At 50.5% G+C, this 23,449-nt stretch overlaps 1 protein-coding gene across 1 annotated transcript in view; it reads right to left on the bottom strand.

Annotated features, from left to right (window-relative positions):
- Positions 1-656: 656 nt before the first annotated feature.
- Positions 657-23,449, bottom strand: part of LOC129329944 (ceramide synthase 4-like) — a 30,164-nt gene continuing 7,371 nt past the window's right edge. Inside the window, exons 4-11 of the mRNA XM_054979704.1 lie at positions 10,517-10,635; positions 9,207-9,264; positions 8,945-8,995; positions 7,997-8,086; positions 5,588-5,716; positions 4,946-5,052; positions 4,121-4,277; positions 657-737 (exon numbers count right to left, since the gene is read on the bottom strand). Coding sequence (XP_054835679.1) covers positions 657-737; positions 4,121-4,277; positions 4,946-5,052; positions 5,588-5,716; positions 7,997-8,086; positions 8,945-8,995; positions 9,207-9,264; positions 10,517-10,635 — 792 coding nt within the window. The remainder of the gene's footprint in view (positions 738-4,120; positions 4,278-4,945; positions 5,053-5,587; positions 5,717-7,996; positions 8,087-8,944; positions 8,996-9,206; positions 9,265-10,516; positions 10,636-23,449) is intronic.

Raw genomic sequence — 23,449 nt, 5'->3', positions numbered from 1 at the left:
GAATTTCCCTCTTACACCCAAGTGGCCACGATGCAGAATTAGTTGGCTGCAGTACAAGGAATGTAAAGTTTTAGACTATGATCCTTTCTTTCTTGTACAAGAAAATGCTGTGAGTGGCATCTACCTCAATAAACTGTAAACTCTTATCTTTTCTACAATTTATTTGCCTGCATGTTGGTTGAAACGCTTCTGACTGAGTGACTCTGCTAGCAAATTTAAATACCTATTTCTAATAGTTTTCCTCCCTCCCTGTGTGCAGGAGTACCTGTTCGATTAATGATGATGATGATGATAACTGCACTTATATACCGCTCTTCTAGACAGATTAGTGCCTCTCCCAGAGCGGTGAACAAGTTATTGTTATTATTATCCCCACAATACAGCTGGGGAGCTGGGGTGGAGAGGAATAAGCACCTACTGAGCTCATGGCAGTAGTGGGATTTGAACCATGGCAGTAGTGGGATTTGCAGCAGTCCATTTTTTTGCGTTAGGTGGTGTGAGGAACTCATTGCCCAAATGCTTCAAGGGCCTGATTTAGAGAGGGACCACAGTGCAGGGGGGAGGAGAGGGCTCAGCTCTCCTCGTGTGTTGTTTATGCAAACCCAAAAGACCCTGAGGCCATTGTTTGCCTCACTGGAAGGCTTCACATGCACTATTCAGTACTTGGCTTCCTTCTGCTCTGTCTCTTCTTTGTCCTTCTCGCTGTCTTCTGAGTCACTCCTCACATCGTTTTTCATCTGCAAGAGAACCAGAAAACTCAGCACCAGTTTTGACGGTCCTTCCTTCTCTATTTTCCCCACCAAATTTTATCCTCTTCTCCTTTTTTATTCATCACCAGGTACAGACAGAATCTGAGTCAATTGTGCCATGACTGTTTGGACACTGGAATATGGAAGAGGGGAGAAAGGGACTAAGAGGGATAAAAGCTGGAGATAGGTCAACTGGCATTGAGGTCTATGATGGATTGCACTTGAAAGCACATTTTCTAAGTGCAGCAGTCAGAGATCTGGGAAGGAAAGAGTTAACTCTTGCTTGGAATAGACAGCTTGCGTGACAGGCTACTCTCTCTTCTTTCATTGGTCAGTTAGAAACCTCGCTGAAGATTTTCTGACAGGATTGTTCAGAGAGAGATTGTGAGTGAGTCTGACAGAGAAAGTCAGAAGGGTTCCCCTCTGGAGTGAGGGAAGAGGAAATTTTTGCCTTCACTGTAACACCACTGTCCTAAAGAAGAATTCTATTTAAGAATTCTTAGTATAAGTGTTAGCAGAAGCTGAAGTCTGCTTGACACAGACACCATAGAACTGGGACTACGTTTTGGCAAGAGTGATTGGGTAGTAGCTTGGACTCCTTTTCAAGCCAAACCAAGAAAAGTTATATCTTCTTAGGAGAAGATTAATTCCTGTCCAGTTTCTAAAGGGGGTTTGGCTCTGAGGGCCCCAGTTCTGTTGTGAACGGAAAACAGTTTTAAACTAACTCCAGGAAGCCTGAGTTGTCATAGGAAACTCTGTGAAGAAACGTTGTTGGTGTAACTAAAGTATTAAGTAAAACACTTCTCACTGCTATGAACCAAGAATATAAGAAACTAAGCTTCAAGGAAACTATTTTGCTTGTTACTCAAAGTATATTTTGTACTGCAAACAAAACTTTACCTCGGCACTTTCATTCCCTGTTACACTTATTTAATCCCTGCTTGTTAAATAAAGTTGTTACTTACTTTTAAACATTATACTGTCTCCAGTGCCATTTTCAACAAAAAGGAAAATGGCTCCTGCTTCCCCCCATCAAGTTCCTGGGCTGGGCTAAAAAGCCAAAATTGTATCTAACTGTCAGCAAAAGCAGGCAAACTGAATTTTGGTGGGAAAATCCGCCTCAGAATGGGGAGGGGGCCTCATAAGATCTAGCAGCTGAAGACCACCACCAGCAGTGTAAATCCCTAATTCCCTGAGCCATAAATGAGGGAATATTGCCACAGCCTCTTTCAAATATTTCTAGTGTTGCTGTGCCAACAATGGTTCCCAAGAAGGGAATGTTTGAGATAGATCTATAATTAGCCAAGAGCTGCTTATCTAAAGATGTCTTCTCAAGAAATGGTCTAATACAGCGTTTCCCAAACAGGTTCCAAGGAACCCTGGGGTTCCTCAGGACATCGGCTTGAGTTCCACTAGATATCATGGAATAAATAAATTAATATATAAATAATAAGAAATACCATGAAAAATTCAAAATATCCTTTGAAACATGGCGTTTATTACAGTTATGTTTGCTGACAAGAGAGAGAGAGAGAGAGAGAGAGAGAGAGCATGCAACAATTGAGTTCTGCTCCCCATCATTAGCTTTTTCTGGCCTGTAACATTTTCACAGGTTGGGGTTCTTCCATGGAAAAAAGGTTGAGAAACACTCTAATAACTACCTCTTTCAAATGTTTTGGAAAAAAACCCTTCCATCAGAGAGGTATAAAGTGCTGCAAATAGGGCCCAACTTTAAATATACTCTGAAGGAGTCTGAAGTGGTGGTGATTGTGGAAAGAGGTCTTAGTATGATTTAGTGTTTGTATAGTGCTTTTCAGGGCTTTTACATGTACCTAAGGGTGTAGATCAAAGGTCTGGGAAGGGTTCTGAAACTCTCCTCTAAAGCAAAGGGCCCAAAAGTGCTATCCACCTGGCCCCACAACTTCTTCACACAACATGTACTTGTACCTACTACTGGTTGAAGGTTTTATTATTCTGTTTTGATGATAATATTTAGTTAGGGTCAGATCAATTCTCAGAACAACCCTTGAAACAGCCCTGTAAAACAAGCTAATATTATCACCCTCATATTACAAGAAGGAGAGCTGAAAGGCCATATTGCTCACTTGCCTAAGGTTATCAGCGAGATCTGAATGCTGCACCAGCCCTTGAGGGTGTGGTAAAGATGGCAGATGCAATATTGGGAATTGTCAGGTAAGTACCTTTTGTTAAAAAGGTAATGGAAGGGGTTTCTGGCCATAGACATTAGTCCTATCTTGCTCACAGGTGTCACAACTGTATAAACATAATTAAATTGAGGGGGTCATCCTTCTCTTAGTTTAGTACCTGTGGCATGTGGAGATGTAATAACTGATGTGGTCAGCCTTCTAGTAATGTTTTAATGTCTGTATCATGTTCTTTGTTCTAAATCATATCACGTTTTTTGTCCTGTAAAATCTTGTCACATATGACACAGAGATTGCAGAATTTCATGTTCTGTCTGAAACAAGAGATGCAGAGTTCTAATCAAACAAATAATATCATTAGCTAAAACCAGGAAAAGTGAACTAGTAATTATCATTTCATATGAGTTATCACTGGCTGTTTCCACACGACTTACCTTCCTCCGGAACGTCGCGGAACATTGCAAAAAACACGCGGAAGATAGCGTCTTCTCGTGTGAAATCGCGACAGGAAGATGTGATGTTGCACAAAACTCCTGGATGATCGCGTCTTCCTAGTGCGATTTTGTGCGAGAAGATGCTATCTTCCGCGTGTTTTTCGCGATGTTCTGCGATGTTCCAGAGGAAGGTAAGTCGTGTGGAAATGGCCACTATCCTTACAACAGATTCCTTTTGTTTCTAAAGGATAATTAATGTGTGCTGAAAATGTATGTGGCACCTTACATCTCATCGTCTTTTATGCTGAAACAAGTGGGTCTGCACTTGTGTGAAACCTTGGTCGTTTCCACACGTCTTACCATCACACAAGACTCACAAATGAGGGCATGAAGGCATTTTCATGGCGTGATTTCTGACGCCATCACACCACAAAAACAGGATCGTGGTGCGATGATGTCAGAAATCGTGCCATGAAGATGCCCTCGTTCCATGAGTCTCGCGCAACAGTAAGACATGCGGAAACAACCCTTGTGTGTTTCTAAGTATCTCTGTGTGCATCTCTGTCTCTGTGATTGTTTTGTTTATTCTGAACGTGCTCCTGTTCTGAAATGGGTCACTGTTTTCAGGTTAAACTGCTACAACACAACGAATGCCGAATTTCCACACTGAGAGTCCACAAACAGTGGTTAGATTTGGGGGATTCAAGATTCCATGATCTTTTTTGCTGGGCTTAAATGGGTATCCCCTCCCCTGACTGTGCTCTGCTCCTACCGTGTCATATTTAAGGAACTTGTACACCATGGGGATGATGAGGCAGGACCAGATGATGCTGAGCAGTTGGATGACCATCAGAAGGGCGTTCATGAAGTAGTAGCCAAAGAAGGGTGGGTAGAATTCTATGGGATAATAGAATGTGTTGTAGAGCACTCTGTGGGGCAAAGAAGGGGGAAATCATGAGATAATGAAGTTCTTAACATCATTAGCAATTTGGGGGAATGAACCTGCTGGTTTATGCTTTCCGGGGCTTTTTTTCTGGGAAAAGAGGTGGTGGAACTCAGTGGGTTGCCCTCGGAGAAAATGGTCACATGGCTGGTGGCTCTGCCCCCTGATCTTCAGACAGAGGGGAATTTAGATTGCCGTCTGCGCCACCAAGCGGCGCGGAGAGCAATCTAAATTTCCCTCTGTCTGAAGATCAGGGGGCGGGGCCACCAGCCATGTGACCATTTTCAAGAGGTTCTGGAACTCCGTTCCACCGTGTTCCAGCTGAAAAAAAGCCCTGATGCTTTCTAACATTCTAGTATGACAAAGGTGGTGGTGCCCAATGTGGGAGAGTTCCCTTTGAGATCCTTCTTAAACTTGTTCTCCTCAACTGAATTTCTTGCCCCAGTTTTGGCTCTTCACATTATTTATTTTTGTTCCTGAAATGGAACCAATGCATTAGGAACTTCAGTACTTCCATTTTTAAATTCCGTATGTACAACCAAACAGGTGGGGGTCACCACTAAGTTATGAAATGGTCTCTGATTAGCAGATCTGATGAGACTGACTGTAAAATTGCAGAGAGGCTTAAACATGTGTCCCAGAAGCAAAACTTACTTGTAGGGGAAAATCACCAGGCGGACGAAGATGAAAATGACAGAGAATAAGATAAAGAGAAATTCACTAGTCCTATGCCATTTTGCATAGTTGAAGGCCTTGGTGAGCTGGAGGGGGAACACAAAAAGCACACAGATCAAAAGAACTCTACCATGCAGTCATCCAGGACACATCTACACTGCAAACTAAGGCCACCTTTAAACTGCGGTCATCCCCCCTAACCAAAGGATGCTGGGAAGTCCAATTCTGGAGAGTATGGCTGCTTCCACACACGTTGGATAATCCACTTTCAATACTCTTTAGTGAACATTTGAAACTGATTTTCCATGTGTGGAACAAAAAATCCACTTTCAATGCGAAAGTGCATTGAAAGTGCATTATTCAACGTGTGTGGAAATGGCCTATATGTGCTGGGAAAAATGACTGTTATAAACTCTATCTCGCAGGATTCTCCCTCATAGATCCAGAGGAGTTAGCTGTGTTAGTCTGTCGTAGCAAAATAGTAAAGAGTCCAGTGGCACCTTTATGACTAACCAATTTTACTGTAGCATAAGCTTTCGAGAACCACAGCTCTCTTCATCAGATCAGGCCAGGTCAGCTCCTTTGGCCTTCCCTTTTGTGGAAGTAGTGAGCCACACTCACATCCAAGAAAAATGTGGAACTTTCAAGGATGAACATAATCACGGTTCCAATACGGAGGTAGTTGGCACAATATGAGTAGCTGATGAGGATGACTGACGCAGCATGGTGGACAAGTTGTTCTTTAAAGTCCTGGAGTGGGAAGAGAGGAGACAGCTGATGGACCACCAAGAGGGAACACAAGATGACGCTGCCCACTGCAGAATGACAACAAAACAGCATTTAATATTTCTAACTTGCTTTACAGGAGTTCAAAAGGTCTGGGGAGGCTCTCATTAAGGAAACCTTGGGCACAAGCCAGCAACATTTCAAAGCACACTTACAACTAGAGATGGGCATGAACAGGAAAAAAACCAAACACAATGTTTGTTGTTCGTTGCCATCCATGAACAGGGATTCACAAACATCAATGGACATGACATGTTCACGAACATGTTCATAGCTGGAGGTTCATGGGAGCCAGAATGGCCCCCTTAGGACTTAGCTGAACTTGAGCCAGGGAAAGGAGAGTCCATGTCATGTTCTCTTCACAGTGGCAAAAACTGGACTGTCTGCTGGAAGCTAATTTGAGGGGTTACAAACTGACCTTCCCAATGTCCAATACCCACCAAATTTGCAGGGGACATACCCCTCACTGTCTGCTGAAGAGCCCCCAAGTTTCAGAAAGATTGCACCCCGGGAAAGGCATGATCCATGGGTCTCCCCCTTTCATATCATTTTCTCTTCACAGTGGCAAAAATTGGACTGTCTGCTGGAAGCTACTTTGAGGGGTTACAAGCCAGAAGGTGCCAGGCTGTCTGGCTTTATGAACGGCTGATGAATGCCACGAAGAGGGCTTGGAACGAACACGTTTGCCGGGAACGGGGCCTCACGAACAGCTTGCTCATGAACAGCGGATTGGGCTGTTCGTGGCTTTTTTTGTTCATATTGCTGTTCGTGCCCATCTCTACTTACAACTACAGTCCCAAAATACCTCAAGGGAAGCCGTTTGGATCCTCCCCTCCACTGTTGCAAATGGATTCATATGATTTTATAAGCCATGCTTTTCCTGTTTTGAGTTGTCAATAAATCCCAAGCTATATTTCCGGTTCGAGATATGGCATTTCATACAGACCAACAAGGGAGAAAAAATAGAAGTAGGAATTAGATACTATCATGTCTTGTCCTTCCGATGGGAGGTGAATCTCAAAGGTTTTCTAGTTGAACACCTCTTCTATCATCTCCTGTGACCGCAGCATGCTCATTGGCACACATCTGTAATTTTAGTCCTGGATGCCAGAAAACCTTTCATCTTTACTTTGGAACTGAGCAGTCAAAATTTCTCTTGGAGGAGATTTTGAATCTGTACGTGAAAGTTCTGACTGTTCCCAGAAAGGAATTCCCCAGTTAGAGTCTTTGTAATGTTTTGGCTCACTTTGCCTCTGCCCTGAGTCGACAATGCATATAGGAGTGGTGGGGAAGACACAACCTCGATCCACCTCTCAAGGGTTGGAGGATGCTTACGTAGCGTGATACTATAGCTTGCAACTTTTCTAGTATTTTCTGGAATTCTGTATTATTCCACCTGCCTATGGCTTTCCCCTCCAAATCTGTGTATTTAGTAAATATGCTCAGTAAATAAAACATTCTGGCTTGGAAGGAAATTCCTGGAGAAAACTCACTCACTTGCCAGTTCCATTTTGGAAACAGAACCAGGAGAATTTGGGCCTCCATAATCCGAGGAGAAATTCAGATTGGGGGAGGGTGCTAAAAGCAGTTTCCATGGGAATTTGAGAGGAGAAAGTTGCCCCTCCGTTCAGGAGAAAAAAATATTTCCCTGATATAGAGGGAAACTAGGGCCGTTTCCAGCTGGCTTACCTGCACCTGGGACGTCGTGACACGTTTCGGATCGTGCCGGGGAAAACGCGAAATATCACTTTTTCTCGCGCGAGTTTTGCGCGATGTTGCGCAAAACTCGCGTGAGAAAACGCGATATTTCGCGTTTTCCCCAGCACGATCCGAAACGTGGCGCGACGTCCCGGGTGCAGGTAAGCCATCTGGAAACGGCCTAGGCTAGAATGCTTCCCCAATGCATAATATTTTCCATTAACATTTTTTAAAATGTATCACTATAGGAGATTCCTTCTGCAAGGTGAAGTTGTTCAGCCCAGTCATAGGCACATGGTCACCATGAGAGCACAGTGAACATTGAGAGTGCTGTAAACCGACATTCCCATACAGGTGCCGTCTGCTCTGCCCATTTTCACATCCAAAAGACATCTACATCTTTACTGACATTTTTCAGTGTGCAATTATCATTCCTTGTGATGCTGCATCTCATACTATAAACCAAAAGGGGACCTAAGGGACCTATACTGGAGCAGAAGTTATGGGTGGGGATTCTTTAGATCCCAATGGCCTCTTCTCACTCACCTTCTTTACATAGAAACCAAGGGTGATGGATGAAGCGCAGTAGATGGAAAGCTGCAGCATGTAGTAGGTAAAGACAGAGGACAGGAGTGGCTGGAAGAAAAAGAGAGAATGGAGGGATGAATCTGGATTATCCCGTTGGATAAGCAAGGAGTGATCATCGAGTCGAGCCCTCTGTGCTTCTGCATGGTTGTGGTGGCCATGGCTTCCAACAATGCAGTGACGGGGAAAACTGATTTACATTCAGACTCTCGAAGAGGGCACAGTTAGTGGCAAAAGGGGTGCTTCTCCCTGACCAAAGAAATGCCAAGCCACCAGCATCAAAGATTTAATATTTTTATTGAGAAGAAATGTCAACAGGTGCAAGCCAACCCTTTTGGAAGTAATGATCTTGTCCCATATTCAGTTTCCACTGCCTCAGAGTAGCCCAGAAGGAACATTGGATTATTTAGAGGTAGACTTTATGCTTGGTGGTTCTGTTTAACTAGGAAGGCTTGAGGGAGGCATTCAAACACCAAAGTCCCACTTACATAGTTCAGGGAAATACCAGCATGGAAGGGGGCCAGATGCAAATCTCTTAGGAGGCCATTCCAGAGCTGCAGTGCTGCCTCTGAAAAGACCTTCTCTTGGGACCTCCCACCATAAAGCCTGACAGAGGTGAACAGAAGAACAAGAACTCTGAGACAAATTCACAGAAGCGTCTATCAATGGCTATTAGCCACAAAGGCAAAAACGGAGCATCCACATTTAGAGAGAGTGTTCCTGTGAATGCCTGGATGGGAAGAGGAGATCCTCCACATACTGTATTCTGAGTCTACTTAGAGGTCAATGGTCATGATCAGGTTAGAGAAGCCAGGACAGGTGGAGCAGTCCTTGCATAGCAGCCATGCTTTGGAGTAGCCTCCATGTCTGTCAGTTCATTCTATTTTTGACGATTTCTCAGCCACTTACCTGGTGCGGGTACCCATTCCAGCACTCGTGGACATCCCAGAACCAGGATTTCTGCAGTGGGATAGAACTTGACACTAGTCACATGGGAATTTCACGCAATCAGGAGAGAAGGTGGATGCGTGTGATGGCATCCCCATCCTCAACATACGGGTTGCCCATCAGGAAGGAAAACAGCCAATCCTTGTGACCATCCAATGGGACAATCCGGTTGGCTGCCCTATTGAAATTGGTTTACAGAACCCCTGGGGGACTCCATACTCACATCACAGAGGACGGCCAGGCCCACAACGAAGGAAATCATATTACAGGTGGCTATCCAACTATAAAACAAGCGGAGAAACACACATCAGGGATCAGCTGGGCAGAAGAAAGTGGGAGAAAAGAGTATTGTACACTGAGAGATCTCTTGTCTTTCGGTGCTACACATCTGAAGATGCCAGTCACAGCTGCTGGCGAAACATCAGGAACTACAATGCCATGGCGATACAGCCTGGAAAATCCACAACAACCAGAGTATTGTACACTCGGCAAGGATCTCCTTACATAATTTATTCACAGATTGAGCTGCTTGTCTCACAACAATGCTAGAACTCAAAGCTTAGCCAATGAAACTGAGTGACAGTAGATTTTGGACAAATGTTAAGAAATTCTTTACATGAAGTTATAATACACGCCCATGATGATGTCACATGTGGCATCATCATGCAGGCTGGTGTGTGTGCGTGCATGTGTGCGGCCGGCTAGCCAGCCGGCTGGCTGCGGGCGCCAGAAACCCTAGCACTGCTCCTGGGTGGAGGAAAGAGAATAAGAGGAGTAAATTTTCCCTGACAAATATGGCAGACAACTTTGTAGTAGAATTCCTGCAAATGTTGGAAGTAAGGACTTGGCTGAATGTACATGGAGACTGCTTGTTTTGACCTTTAGTTGATCTAAAATTGAATACTGTGTAGGAAAAGGATCATATTCAGTTTGAGAAGATACACAGGAGTTGGAATAGGAGATGCAATATTGATGAACTCTGATTAAGGTATGCTTTTTGCACTCTGAATTTTATTATAACAACTCTTGTAGTGCAAAATCTTATTGCTCCTCTGACCCTGTTATCCCCCCTTCTATTTTTTGTACCCCTCTTTGTTCTGAAAATAAACAAATAATTTTTTTAAAAACCCACCCTGGTGCAGTCTGGTTGATAAATTGGAGGAAAAGCTCTGTTTGGATGTAACCTTGATTTTGATTCACCACAGATCCTCTTATAGGAGCCTCTCAACAGCAGTTAGTCAGGATAGCTGATAGAAGCTCCATGTTTTGAGGCAGTCTCTCTCTAACTTCCAGTTGTTCACATGAACAATAGGGGGAGCATTATTGCCTTCATATCATGTTTGTAGATTTCTCAGAAGTGCATGGCTGGTTGGGCTAAAATGCCCTTTCATCTGATCTAGGCAGTTCACATCCAAAACAATCTCTCCAGACCAGAGAAATAATTCAATGCTCTAAGAACCCCAAGAGAGATTTGCCCTTTTCGTGAATTCCTTTCTGCTCCTGTTCAGAAGTGCAAAATCCTTCCTGGCTCACCTAGATTCACAGAATTTCTCTGTCAAGGTGGGTTGGTCTTGCTTGAGACGGGATCGAAACCATCTCTCCACCTGCCGGGGTTGCATGTTGCATTGCTTGGCCAGTCCATTCAGTTCCCTCTAGGAAAAAGACACCCAACATTAGGGTAAAAATAGCCATATCTATTCCAAGAGAAGTTAGCTTTCTGTGTGCAGGACAATTGGATGATCCACTTTAAAAACTTCCCTACATACTAAAAAATAACATCAGAGAGAAAATTAGGCCAAAAACTTGCTCTTCCCCATATGCTAATTTTGTGTATGCAGGGAATTCAAGTTCTCCTCCATATTTAAAAATCCATACTGATAGAAAACAAAAAGGTCAGCATGAAAAAATTCTAGCTCACTTCCTTCCTTAGTATGTTCTCACAGACTGGTGAGTACGTTGTCTGGAAATTTAACTCACTGAAGATTCTTCTCACATTTATCAAGTCGTGATAAGAGATCTCTGTAGAAAACGACCCACCTTGTCACAACAGAGATATTCAAGAGGAAGCAGCAACTTGAGTCTGGACCAGTTCTCCATGGTCTGTCAATTTAAACTTCTTATCAATTACTTTGGCCTTTTAAAAAGTTTAGATTTGTATAGATAAAAAAATTTAGATTTGTACAAACCGTATATATTATGACAATGGATATCACATTTACGTAAATGAAACAGTTTTAAAAAATCAATAGTTAAACCAAGTATCCCAGACCAAAAATCTAAGAAAGGTTTTCAGTACTGGGGAAATGAGATGATTTTTGATGCAATCATCCCATTTTTTTTCACTTGGCATTTCTTCAGTGATCCCTCTCCCTTCATGTTCGGGTAAGTGTTGTTTTTTAAAAAATATATATTTTTAGCGCAAAATACGAAAAAATAAAGAAGCAAACAAAGAAAAAAAGAAAACAGTGCTGGCCACAAAGACTCTAGTAGCAAATCTATACATAGATATCAATAAAAGATTTCCAAATATCAAAAAATAAGTCCATACACATTTGCCTTCTATATGAGATAGGCTCAAATGTTGCTAAGTTTATAAGGCCTTGAATCCAGGGAATTACAGGAAGAGGGCTTTTGTCTTTCCATTGCTGAAGTATATGTTTTTTTTAGCAACTGTAAGGGCACGGAGGGCCCATTTCCATTGACCAACAGTTAGATTTCAACAGGTTAGAAAGAAATTTAACAGCACATGAACATCCTCAAAAATAAGTTATCTAACAAAAAATTAATATGACTAACAACTTCCTCCCAAAAATGGCTGAATATGTCCAAAACATATGCTTAAGAGATGCATCTTCTGAATTACACCAATTGTTAGACACTGTGCTTACATTGTCAGTAAAAAGATGTTGTGGTGTCCAATCTACACTAAACATAATTTTCTGCTGAATAAGTCACACAACTTAAGAGCCACAGTAGCGACAAGTATATGGCTTAAAGCCATTGCTTTAGCAAAATTGGATGGTCCAGATAGTTAATCCATTCATCTCTAAGGCTCTCTGTGTTGTAATTATTGAATGAAAAATGAAATCCTGCCCTCAAGTAATAGTTGACTTATGGCAACCTCTGGTGGGGTTTTCAAGGCAAGAGACTAAGAGAGGTGGTTTGCCATCGCCTGCCTCTGCAACCCTGGTCTTCATTGGAGGTCTCCCATCCAATTACTGACCAAAGCTGACCCTGCTTACCTTCTGAAATCTGATGAGATCAAGCTCTCCTGGGCTATCCAGGTAAGGGCATTGTAATTATTAACCGACCTCAAATATTTATATACAAATATTGTAGGTTTTGTTTTCTGCCAGCAACTGCCCTACCACAAGAGTTCCCACCCCATACCACAAGTGAAAGGCGGGGGTGGGTGGGGGGAGAGAACAAAAATAAAGGAAAAGAAAGGGAGGGAAAGCTTTACTCCAGGTTAGGATGCCAGAGCTCCACAATACCAGCTGCTCCTCTCTTTATAGTTAAATAAATAAACATAAATATTTATGGACCATATATCTGTCTAAAGCTTAGAGATACTTAGAGGGGAAAAGATATACATGTACACGTGGAGACACATATACCCAAACACAACCAAGCTGTTATGTTTAGCTGGCATTATGCCCAGATCTCAACGTCAAAACAAAAAGAGAAAAATCGAGAGAGACGAGGGAGGATTCAGGGGAGACTGCTTGTTTCCAGATCCATTTGTATCATTTGTAGATTCATTCGCTGTTTTTAGACATTTATATATTCATGTTTTTTATATATATTAAACCTATGTTTATATATTATTATTATATATTATTAAATATATCCGCCCTGAGCCTGCGAAAGCGGGGAGGGCGGAATATAAATATAATAATAAATTAACAGCCCAATCCTAAGAAGGGCACGGAAAGTGAACAGGAACCGAACTAAGGCTTGCGAGGGCGCATCTAGCCCGTACGCCCGCGTAAGTTGCCTTCCGCCCGCGCTGGGACGCGGCGCTGGCCCGCCGGCGGGCCAGCACCGGTGCAAGCCACAGGCGCCCGGGCGGCGGCGCAGAAGTGGCGTAGAGCCCTACGCCGACGCAGGGGGGGGCGGGGAGCAAGGCGGGGTCGGAGTTAGTCCGCTCCCTAAGCTCCTCCAGAAGCGGGAACGCCCACAGCGGCGCAAAAAAGCTACGCCACGGAAAAAGAAGGCGTAGCCCATAGGCGTCCATGGAACGGCGAAAAATCAGCCCCCTCTCTGAGCGCCTCGCCCCGCCCCTATGGCCCGAAGGAGCATAGGATGAGAACTATCCCGGGGACCAATCAGCGTGCGCGCCCGGCGTGGACGAGACCCCCTCTCTGCACCCAATCACCTGCGACCGCGCCCTACAAAACATCTGGCCAGCGCCGCCCAAACCCCCAGGTAAGTGAGCACTCGGCCGGAGGCTCTGCCCGTCTGCTGAGTGGCATTGCCCCTTTGAAAACCGAAACGGGCTGAGGGCATTCACATTGGCAGGCGCAGAATGCACTCGGGGGACTTTGCGAAAAACTGGGGGAACTTCGCATAAAGGGGAAGAGGTGCAAATGTCTGCCTAACTCTCTTTCTACCGTGATAGAAAGAATGACTCCACAGCTAACTGATGCATGCTAGTTGCTTCTAACTAAGCACAAACAAACTAACCCTTCCGTGGCAGAAGGGAATGACACTTTGCAAATTAACCGCATGCTCTCCCGTTTCCTTGCAGGTGCCCTGACTCTGGCGCTCCCACCTGGTGATGACCGACGGAGCGCTGACAGGTAAGGAGGAGGTGGGGGGGGCATTCCGCAGATTAGTGCAAACCGCCCATTCACCTGAACCCACCCGCTCACTTGCTGCTTTGGGTGAGGCCCAGCAGGGGTGGGGGGCAACCATGGCCGCCCCTGGCTGCCTCAGAGGCAGGCGCCTCGAAAACCACATGTGGCCAGGTGTTTGTTGTGACCAGCTCATTCTCTCCCTTAAAGGTAAAGGCTTGCCAAGGCCGAGTGCATCCTCACCAGACCGTCATGCATCAGCTGCTGCCCTCGACCATGTGCAACCCCCCCCCGGATGGCGGAGTGTGGGGCTTGCCTTGCCAGTGGAATGAGGCAAAGCCCACACGTGTCTTTTTCCCCCACAGGCACGTCCAGGGCATGGCTGCTCCCCCACGCCCCGCCCTCCCCAAACATCTCTGACGGACGGTTGGCTGCAGCCCAGGAAGCACCGTCGCGCCGCGGCCTGCATCCCAGCCCCGCCCCTCCGAGCGGGAAGGAGGGCTGTGTGGAATGCTCCGGCTCCCTCGCCAGCCTAAACGCAAGCCCGCTCTTTCCAGTGCAATAAAACGAGATGTACAACAACTGTTTTCTGTGTCTGCGAGTCTGACTTCGTCCTCCGCCCCTCCCCCAACACTCCCGTCACATCTCCCCACCTGCACATTGCCACAAATGTATCCGACACACCCCGTCTTGCCTCCCCGCCCCCTCCCTCCCTCCTCCCCCCCCTCCTCCTCTGTATTTGACCAGTGTCTGTACCACCCATCTGCCGAAGAGAACTTGATTCTCAGAAGCCTATGCCACAATAAAATTGGATAGTTTTAAAGGTGCTATGGGACCCTTTTTGAATTCGCTACCACAGGCTAACACGGCTAACCCCCCTGCATCTATGGCCAGGTAGAGGGTTGGGGCGGGGCATGTGAGCGGGGAGGGGGATCAATCCCCGGTGGGGAGAGTAGCTGGCACCCGATAAGCAAGGGAGAGGGTGGTGCGAGCTGCCGCTGCAAGGGGGCGGGAGATGGCAGGGGAAACGGTCCACTCGCGGGAACCCTAGCCCCCACCAATGGAGAATCCAGGGTGGTGGCAGGCGGATGCCATATCCCGGGCAGGAGGTCTCGCGCGCCTGGGGAGGGTCGCCTCCATCGCAGCCGCAGCCCCAGCAACACAGTCCCATGAGCGGCCGCCTCCCAGAGTGGGTCCAGCCCCTCGGGCGTCTGCAGCAGCCCCATTGGTCATTCCAACACCTTCCACCCCAGGGCGTCCTGCCTCACATCCAATCCCGTGGAGCAGTTGCCAGCCTCCCACGCCAACAGGCCATGGTTGTTGGGAGGGGTGGGGTGTGTCCGAGGCTGCGCATGGCTCCGCCCTGGCTCGGCGCCGTCTCCTGCGTTCAGCAATTGTGGCCACTCGCGTTGCCCTGCCGGGGGGGGGGGAACCACTCCGAGGCTGCCAGCCCCGCCAATCCTGCAGGGAAGGCCGCTGGCCCCGCCCTCAGGGGCAGTGGAAGAGCGCATCAGCTGCGCAAAGTGGCTAAAATGCGGGAGCCCGAGGCCTCCCGGCTGGCTGCCACAGCGTGCCCCTTCCCCGGCCGGGCCATGCAGGCTGGGTGGCCACCCCAGGCCCGGGAGGGCCCCCCGATGGCAGGTTGCGTGACTGCCCCAGCTCAGGGCGGCATGCCAGGCAGGGCAGGTGCGTTAGGGCAATATGGAAGACATGCCAGAGCGGCCCCTGGCCAGTCCTTGTGCATCCTAAGCCCCCCCCCTTGGAAGGGATGCGCTGTCACCGCGGGCCTGGTCATGCGCTCATGGTGCCAGGGCAGGATATGGCTGGCAGTTCACCAAAGTATCGCAGGCAGACACGGGTCCATGTGTAGATGAGCTTTATTCCCAGTCCCACGGCGCAACGTACAGCCAGGCCCAAGGGTTCACGTCCTGCAAGGATGCACTTGAGCAGCACAGCATCCCCGCAAGGGAAGAGGGCCCTGGGGCCATAGGAAGCCAACCACCACGGCCCCCTCCCCTCCAACCCACAGGTCTGAGACGGGGGGGGCCTGTGCTGAACCTATCCATGAACTATGCAGCTGCCAGACAGAAGATAGGGAATTGTTACATCTCAGACCCTCCAAGGTCATGCCGGCGGGCGGTGTAGTTCGGTGGGCAGCACAGAAACACTATACCCACAGCGGTCCCGGCTGCATGGAGGGCGACGGGTGGCGGGAGCAGTGGGCGGCCAGGCTCGGGGCCCAGCTCATTGCCAAGGCAGCCGGGAATGACCTCCTGGCAGATGAGGGTGCGATGACTGCGCGGCCAGTTTACCTGGAGGAGCTCTTCCCTGGCCGTGCGGAGGAGGCCCACCTCATACGAGCGTGGCTAGACATGGCGCTGTGCGAGGTGGAGCATGACCTCCTGGAAGAGGAGGTGGCTGCGGGCCCTGCGCGCAGTAAGTCAGGGTCCTCGGCGCCATCCAGGGAGCCTCCTCCGCTGCCACAGAGGGCAGGCCATAAGGGCCCGGAGGCGTCCCAGCCACTTCCGTCGAGGCGCAGGTTGCAGGTGCTTGCAGCAGATGCCGGGCTGCCACCAACGGGTGCCCCCCCTCCCTCTCTCCCCCCTCTGCAGGGACCATCAATGACAGGTGGATGGCTGCCATGGACCGGGTTCACGGGGCATTCCAGCAGGCGCGGGCAGCGGCACCATGTGAGTCTCGCCAACAGGAGGGGCACGGGCATGTGGGGTGGGGCGGCCTGCGGCCGCGACAACAACCCCAGAGCCCACAGGTGCCCTGACGCTCCCATCCCCCACCTCTTGCCCCCACAGCGGCGCCCGCCCGGAGCCCCTCGCCAGATGAGGAGGAACTTGGGAGGGGCTTCACCGCCTGGTCTCCACCCCGCTACCCGCCACCCGCTGAAGACCCAGAGGGTGACCCAGTGGAGGGGCCTGGCAGGAAGCGGCCGAAGCTGGAGCCCGTCCCCGCAGACGGCCGGGCAGCTGCCGATATGCCATCCCAGGCACAGGCATCTTGGACCCCAGCCGGGCCCCTGCTCTGTAACGGGGATGCCGTGGCGGGGCCGCTGGCCTCCCCCTGCTCCGACGCGCTACCTAGCCCTCACCCTCCTGGCTGCTGAGGCCGGGGTTCTGGGTTGGCAAGCTGCTCTCTGGGCGCCTGATGCGGCCCTGGAATCGATTGGGAATAAAGCCAAGTTCGTTAACCGCTTTTCCCGTGCAGCCCGTCCATGGGGGGCGGTGGCTGCTGGCCGGGGCGGCTTTCCCATGCTCTCTACATGCAGGGGTTGAGGGAGCGGGGACTCGGAGGGGCCGCCTGGGACACCATAGGGGCGTAAAGGGCGAGTGTTTGGCCGGCCGAGCCCCCCATGGCCAGGCATGGCCCTCAGCGCGCAGCATGCCACAGGTGCTCTGCGACCCTGTCTCGCACAGCTCGGTCATGCTCCTGGGGCTCTGCAGGGGCGTCAGGAGAAAGGCGACCGGCGGGCGGCAGCCAGGGGTCCTCGCCTGGGCCCTCTGTGGCTGGCAAGGGGAGCTGCTGGCGCACGGCAATATTGTGCAGCATGACACAGGCAGCCACGAGCTTGGCGACGGTGAACGGCTGCATGGTCAGGCGGCCGCCCGTGTGATGGAGGCATCTGAAGCGCATTTTCAGCTGACCGAAAGCACGTTCGATCACCATCCTCGTGCGCCGGTGGGCCTGGTTGTTGTTGGCTCTGTCGGCGGGCTCATCCGCAGGGTATGGCGTCAGGAGGTAAGGCAGCAATGGATAGCCACGGTCACCTGCAAGGGGAGGCGGAGTTAGGATCTCCCTTCCCATCCCCGTCCCCTCACAGCTCCCCCACCAACTCCTGACCTAGGAGCCAGCCTCTCCCCTCAGGCCATGATGACAGGAGCCTGTTCAGGCCGGAGGTGGTGAAGATCTGTGCGTCGTGGACGCTTCCCGGGAACTAGGCAACGAGGTCCGTGAAGATCCCCTGGTGGTCACAGGCTGCCTGGACGTTGATACTGTAGAACCGGTGCCGATTCCTGTAGACCTGCGGCTCCTCTCTGGGAGCGCATATGGCCACATGCATGCAGTCGACTGCTCCAATCACATTGGGGAAGCCTGCAAAGGAGGAGAAGCCAGCCCGGATGGGTGCCAACTCTGCCTCCGAGGTGGGAAAGTGGATGTGCTCGCGGATCCGACCAACTAGGGCGTCCAGGAAGGCATGCAGGCAGCGGCTGGCGGATGACTGGGAGACCTCCAAGGCCTCAGCCATGACTCCCTGGAAGGAGCCGGTCGCAAGGTAGCGGAGGGACAGCAGGACCCTCTGGAGGACGGGGATGCCCCGGGGAGCCGCAGCTTGCCCCTGAAGGGAGGGCGCGAGCTCCTCGCACAGAGCCTGTATGGCTGCCCTGTCCAGGCGGAAGCGGTCCAGGCAAGTCATGTCGCCCAGGAGCAGGGATGGCACCCTGGCCTGGAACCGGCGGCGGCGTCTGAGGCGGCGCCGCCTGAGGGCCGCTCGGACAAACACGGCTGGCAGGAGGTGGCTGGTCCGGATGGCTGGGAGCCGCGGCGGCAGTGGCGGGCACCAGGCGGGGATGATCAAGGTCCTGCCTGGAAGGAACGCAGGTTGAGTTCCAGCACCCTGAACCCCCCCCCCCACGCACAGCAGCAGGCCTACCGGTCTCAGCGGCCCGTTGCAAGTGGTGCTCAGGAGCAGGTCCTCTGTCCGCTGCATGGGCCGTCCCAGCCACCCTTCCCGGTCCTGCACCCCCTGTGCCCTCCTCCATCTTGCCGAGGGGATGGGTGAGCACATGACTAGGTGGCTGGTTCCCACCACTTATCTCGGGGACCGGACATTCCAGCGGGCACTACCCCCATGTCTGCTGAGAGCACTAGTGGTGGCGGAAGCCAGCGCCAGGCAAACTGGACAGAGGCCGAGAGAGTGCTGCTTTTTGGGCTCGTGGTGGAGAATGCGGAGGTCGCCCTGAGCACGCACAGGGGCGCCTCGTCCCGGTCTCGACGACGGGCATTCTGGCAGATGGCAGCTGACAGGGTCTCGGCTGTGGGCAACGCGCCCCGCACTGCTCACTCGGCAATGAAGCGCTGGAATGATTCTTTCGGGCCCGCGCGCAAACGAGTGCGCCTCCTCATGTCTCAGGGGGTTCCTTATGAGCGGGCCCTTGACGAGGGGCTCCCAGGCCCAGAGGCGGTCATGCGAGCAGTCATCCCGGAGGCGGTGGTGGGCGGCCTGGGCGTTGAGGTCCTGCCCGGTTAGTATTTGTGGATTCAGGGAGACGAGGGGGGGGACGTATGGATCGTGGCACATGTGTGACAGGGCCTCTCCCGTGAGTAGGCACGGCCCCTGAGGGTCCAGACCCAAGCCAGGCGGAGGCAGAGGCAGCGGAGTCTGTGCCCCCCCTGGCAGAGAGCGGGGCCCAGGAACCGGCAGCCCTTCCACCGCCACAGCAAGCCCCTGCTGCCAGCGACGAGGAGCCTCAACCGGGCCCGTCGGGGGGCATGGATCCGGAGCACGGTATGTATCTGTGGCCCTGCTGCTGGTGGGGCCAGGGACCGGCTCGGCCGCCGGCCTCGGCCACACATCCAAGGCCACTCATGGCGCCGACCGGTCTCAAGACGAGGGGCTGCGGCCGCAGTTGGAATGGGTGTGCTTGGCCCGGCTCGGTGGCCTGTGGCAGCCCATGTTGGGCCGCTGCTCTTCCCTCCCTGGGGCCTCTTCCCACCCATGTCTCGCTCCAGCAGGGACCATGCGCCTGGAGATAGGCGGGGAGGTGATTGCCCAGCTGCGCGAGCTGCCACCCTCCCGGAGGACCTCTGCTGCCGGAGCAGCTCTCCTGCAGTCGCTCGGCTTCCCTGTGTCGGTGGAGGGTGAAGGTGGCCCTGGGACTCCGCCGGTTCAGGACACCTCATCGACAGAGCCGCTCGAGGAGCTGTCCCAGCCTGCAGCACCATCCCCTCCAGCCCCCCCGCCCCCGGGTGCCATGGGCCGTGTGCGGGAAGGACCTGGCTCCGCCTCTGAGGGGGAGGGGCCCATGGAGGGGATCCTTCCAGGCGCACGGGCTCGCGGCCCCCGCCCTGCCCAGCGGCTTCCCCCGACACTAGCCGCAATGTGGGCGGCGATCGAGAGGGAGCGGCTAGAGGTGCACGCTGCATGGGAGGAGGCGAACAACCGCGGCCGGGAGTTCATGGCTGCGGTACTGGAAGTGGGGGAAGGGGTCCGTGCCTCTCAAGTCCGTGCCGAAGCCCTGCTCGGGCGGCTCGTCGCCATCCTCGACCCTCCGGCCCCACCCGCTGCAGCAGCTCCACCCGCCCCAGAGGCACCCCTCCCTCGGGCCCAGTTGCGTGCGAGAGGCCGGGCCCGTGGACGGCCAAGGGGGTCCGGCCGCCGGCCTCGCCGGTGACCGCCGCTGCCGCCTTGGGGGTGGGGTGGGGTGTTTTGCTGCACAGACGGCTCTCCTACACGCCTCCCCTTCCTCACGTCTGCTGGGGGAGGTGGGATGATATAATAATAAAGGCTGATTTCTGTGCAATGGGTGTCTGTGTTCTTTGCCTTGGGATGGGGACGAGGGGGCAGGCCCGCTGTGTCTGCCTCTTGGTGGTGGCCTCAGGCCAGCCCTCCCCTTCGGCGCCACTTGGGGGCTGTCCCCTGCTGCCAGAGACTGGCTGCTGCCCTGGATTCCTCATGGCAGGGCGCCTGCCAGTCCCATGCCAACCTCTCTGGACGCGGCCGCCAGGGACTTGGTGCTACATTGGGCAAACGGGGGAAAGGCTTCTCAGACTACGCCCACCCCTCTCCTTCCCGACTGCGAGCCCCGCCCGACACACGAGCCGAGGCAGTCTGCCAGCATGGGCGCGGTTTGCCTGCTGCTCTGGGGCCTGGCCGGGATCGCGTGCTGCCCATAGGCTGCGCCTTTCCTGGCCCCTCCCCCTGACGCTTGTCAGGAACAGCGCCCTTTGGCTGCGCCTGGCGGCGGCCGTGGATCGGACCCACCCACAACACTTTCTGGTTCTCCAAAATTGCATCTCTGCGCCGCTGCGGGCGCCGCTGCGGCCACACTTTGCTGGCACAGGATCCGGCCCGGCGGCGCCGCCACACCACCAGTGCAGCCGCGTCGGCGTTGGGGCCGGCCATAGGATTGCGCTGTAAATATAATATATATATTTATTAAATATATTTATTATTTATAAATATATATATATATATATATATATATATATATATATATATATATATATATATATATATATATATATTAAATTTATTAAATTATTTATGTTACTGCTAAATTTTATTCTATTTTATTGTACATTTTAAAATTCTATGATCCGCTCTGAGCCCACTTGCGGGGACAGCAGAACAAAAATAAATAAATAAATAAATAAATAAATAAATAAATACATGTATAGATATCATAATATTTCTTCAGACAGTCAGCAAAAATAATTTACTTTTTTAGATAGATGAGGTAAGCTTCTACCGACTGTTGATTGTAAAACTTCTTCGTTTGATCTTGGTACTGGATACAAAAGATGGTAGGATACTTGCAGCACAATCCTAAGGGAAAGGGTGCCTAAAGTGCTTTTGACACTGACGAGGAGGTACAATGGTGTAGCCCCTATGTGGTAATTGGTTTAGCCCAGAAAGGTGGCGTCAGTAGCTAAAGCCAGGCAGCTGCGGAAGAAGCTGTTGCTGCAGAGCTTAATAAAAATTAATATGCTCTTATCACCTTGAATAAGGTAATCAGAAATGATATATGTGAACAATATAACTAAAAGTGGTGTTTATGTATTGTGTTTGGTTGGTGTTACTAGGACTGAATTATTTTTGCAGGCCTGTAATTCCCCAAGGCGAGGACAGAAGCTTGGGCTCCAGTTGCTTCAAAGTGGAAGGATTTTTTGGGGGGAAAAAACAACTCTATCCCTTGGCGGAATCAGACAAGTTGAACTGTTTACCTTTTCAAAGACATGGTTGGTTTAAAGTTTCTGAATGGTTGCACTTAAGAGTTTAGTTAAAGAAAAATAATAGTTGTATTGTTTTAATTGTTAAAAGGTTTTAAAAACATTTTTCTTAACTTAAAATTGTATGGAAGTTTGCGTCCTAATCCCCATAGAACCCATACAAAGAGGAGTTACAGCGGCACCTCTGGCCTCTCTATCATTGCAACCCCCACTTATGACAGTACAGCACAGCACAGCAGTTGGGTACCTCTCAAGCCGGTCTCCTCACCAGTGCCCAGCTGCTCAAGCCTTAAACCCAAACCCTCCCACACCAGAGACCAGCACTCTAACCACCAGGGCAAGCAGGCAGAAACAAAGGAGGAAAGCTACAGGGCTGTAGGCACTCCGCTAGAGCCCTGATATCACCACCTGTCATATGAAGTTGGGGAGGTTACAGCATAAAGACAGCTGTGGACAAAAGGCGCTGGGAAGGTGTGGCCAAGGCCCGATTTGATCCCCACATAGGGACAGCTCAGTGTCAACTCAGCCAAGCACAGATGATGTTTTGGCCCTGCAAATAACAAAATAGGGGATGGAACGGCTCTGCAAATGGGTTGCCCCTAGACATCCTTCATTTGGGCTGATATATCCCTTCTCAATGCCTCTGTCCCATGCTCCAATTGCTTGCCACTGCCATCAATCCCCTTGTGAACCAATAGCCCTTCTTTCTGTCAACCCCTGAAATCTGCGTGACTTATCAGGTAATGGCAGATCTGATCATGAGAGTTTTTGAGCACCTACAGAGGAAGGATCTGCACTGAACCGTGGCAAAGCAGTTCTGAATTTGCACAGCTCCCAAACAGAGAGGCATGGTACAGACTGAAGTGCATTGCTGTAGCAAAATTGCATGAAAACGCCAATCCAAGGGCATCAGGAGGTTTGATGTAGCGAATGAGGTTTCACAGATTACTTGAAACTGTGAAGAATCATGGACAAAGAAGCTTGACTTGTAGTACTGTAACCTCCAGACTTCAGCACACAGGAGGTTTACTCATGTGTCCTTCAGAGAAGGCTTATTTCTGGATTGTTGCTTGCTTCCCCTCAACCTCTTTTGCTCAGCTCCCACATGAAACTCCCCTATATCCATGCCCTGTCCACAAGCTCAGACCTTACTTTCCAGGAGCTGCTGTCTGACTTGTTAAAGCTTTGATCTCTGCTGTGACTTGTGGCTCCTCCAGAGAAGGTGAGGCGATACCAGGCTTTATCAGGACATTCACTTCAATGAGCAGAAAATCCTCTGATTAGGACTAGAGATGGGCGCAAACTGGAAAAAACCCAAACCATGTGGTTCGTGGTTCGTCAAATTTCATGAACCACGAACTTTCACGAATCTGCCCCTGGTTCGCGAACCGGTTCGTTTGGTTTGTGAAAACGTCACATCCAGCTCAGAAAATCATCACTTCTGGGCCAGCAGGTCACTTCCAGGTCGGCAGAAGGTCTGCAGGAAGTCTATCCCCTGTTGCCTAGGAAACTGATTGATTGGCACCAGGCTGTCTGCAGTGATGAACCAAAAAATGAACCAAATGAACCAGCCTAAAGTTCATGGCGGTTCGTCAGAAATGGGATTTGACGAACCGCTGGTTCGCGAACCACAAACCGGCCTGGTCCATGCTTAATTTTCGTTCATTTTTCAGTTCATGCCCATCTCTAATTAGGACTCTGCAGTTGA

This window comes from Eublepharis macularius, chromosome 5 (genome assembly GCF_028583425.1).
Source record: "Eublepharis macularius isolate TG4126 chromosome 5, MPM_Emac_v1.0, whole genome shotgun sequence".
Lineage (NCBI taxonomy): Eukaryota > Metazoa > Chordata > Lepidosauria > Squamata > Eublepharidae > Eublepharis > Eublepharis macularius.
Note: the sequence above shows the minus strand (reverse complement) of the source record. Positions and strands in the feature narration are given on the sequence as shown.